The sequence below is a fragment of the Cystoisospora suis genome (assembly GCF_002600585.1).
Source record: "Cystoisospora suis strain Wien I chromosome Unknown contig_2234, whole genome shotgun sequence".
Classification (NCBI taxonomy): domain Eukaryota; phylum Apicomplexa; class Conoidasida; order Eucoccidiorida; family Sarcocystidae; genus Cystoisospora; species Cystoisospora suis.
Genome location: NW_027155033.1, coordinates 1 through 237, shown reverse-complemented (window position 1 = coordinate 237; position 237 = coordinate 1). Strand labels below are relative to the sequence as shown.

General features: G+C 50.6%; 1 protein-coding gene across 1 annotated transcript; it reads left to right on the top strand.

Moving 5' to 3' along the window:
- Window positions 1-2: 2 nt before the first annotated feature.
- Window positions 3-231, top strand: CSUI_004698 (uncharacterized protein; the record flags this gene model as incomplete). The annotated part of the gene is made up of 1 exon (XM_068064883.1): window positions 3-231. A coding segment is annotated over one exon (228 nt), but the record flags the coding sequence as incomplete, so codon positions are not given.
- Window positions 232-237: the final 6 nt, after the last annotated feature.

Here is a 237-nt window from a genome sequence, read left to right as displayed (position 1 = left end):
GGGGGGCAACAGCACCTATAAATAGAGCAAGAGGCAGTAGCAGTAATATACGGACATTAGCAGATCATGCATCGGAGCAGGTACATGGTGTGTCGATCTCATCAGAAGAAACATCGAGTGGAAGATTCCAGGGTCGGGGAGGTGGTCGAAGACGAGGATCTCGGTGGCGTTTAATGCCGGATGAAGGATGGACAAGTGAAAGCGATTCAGAAGATGATCATGATGCTGCAGGAGGGG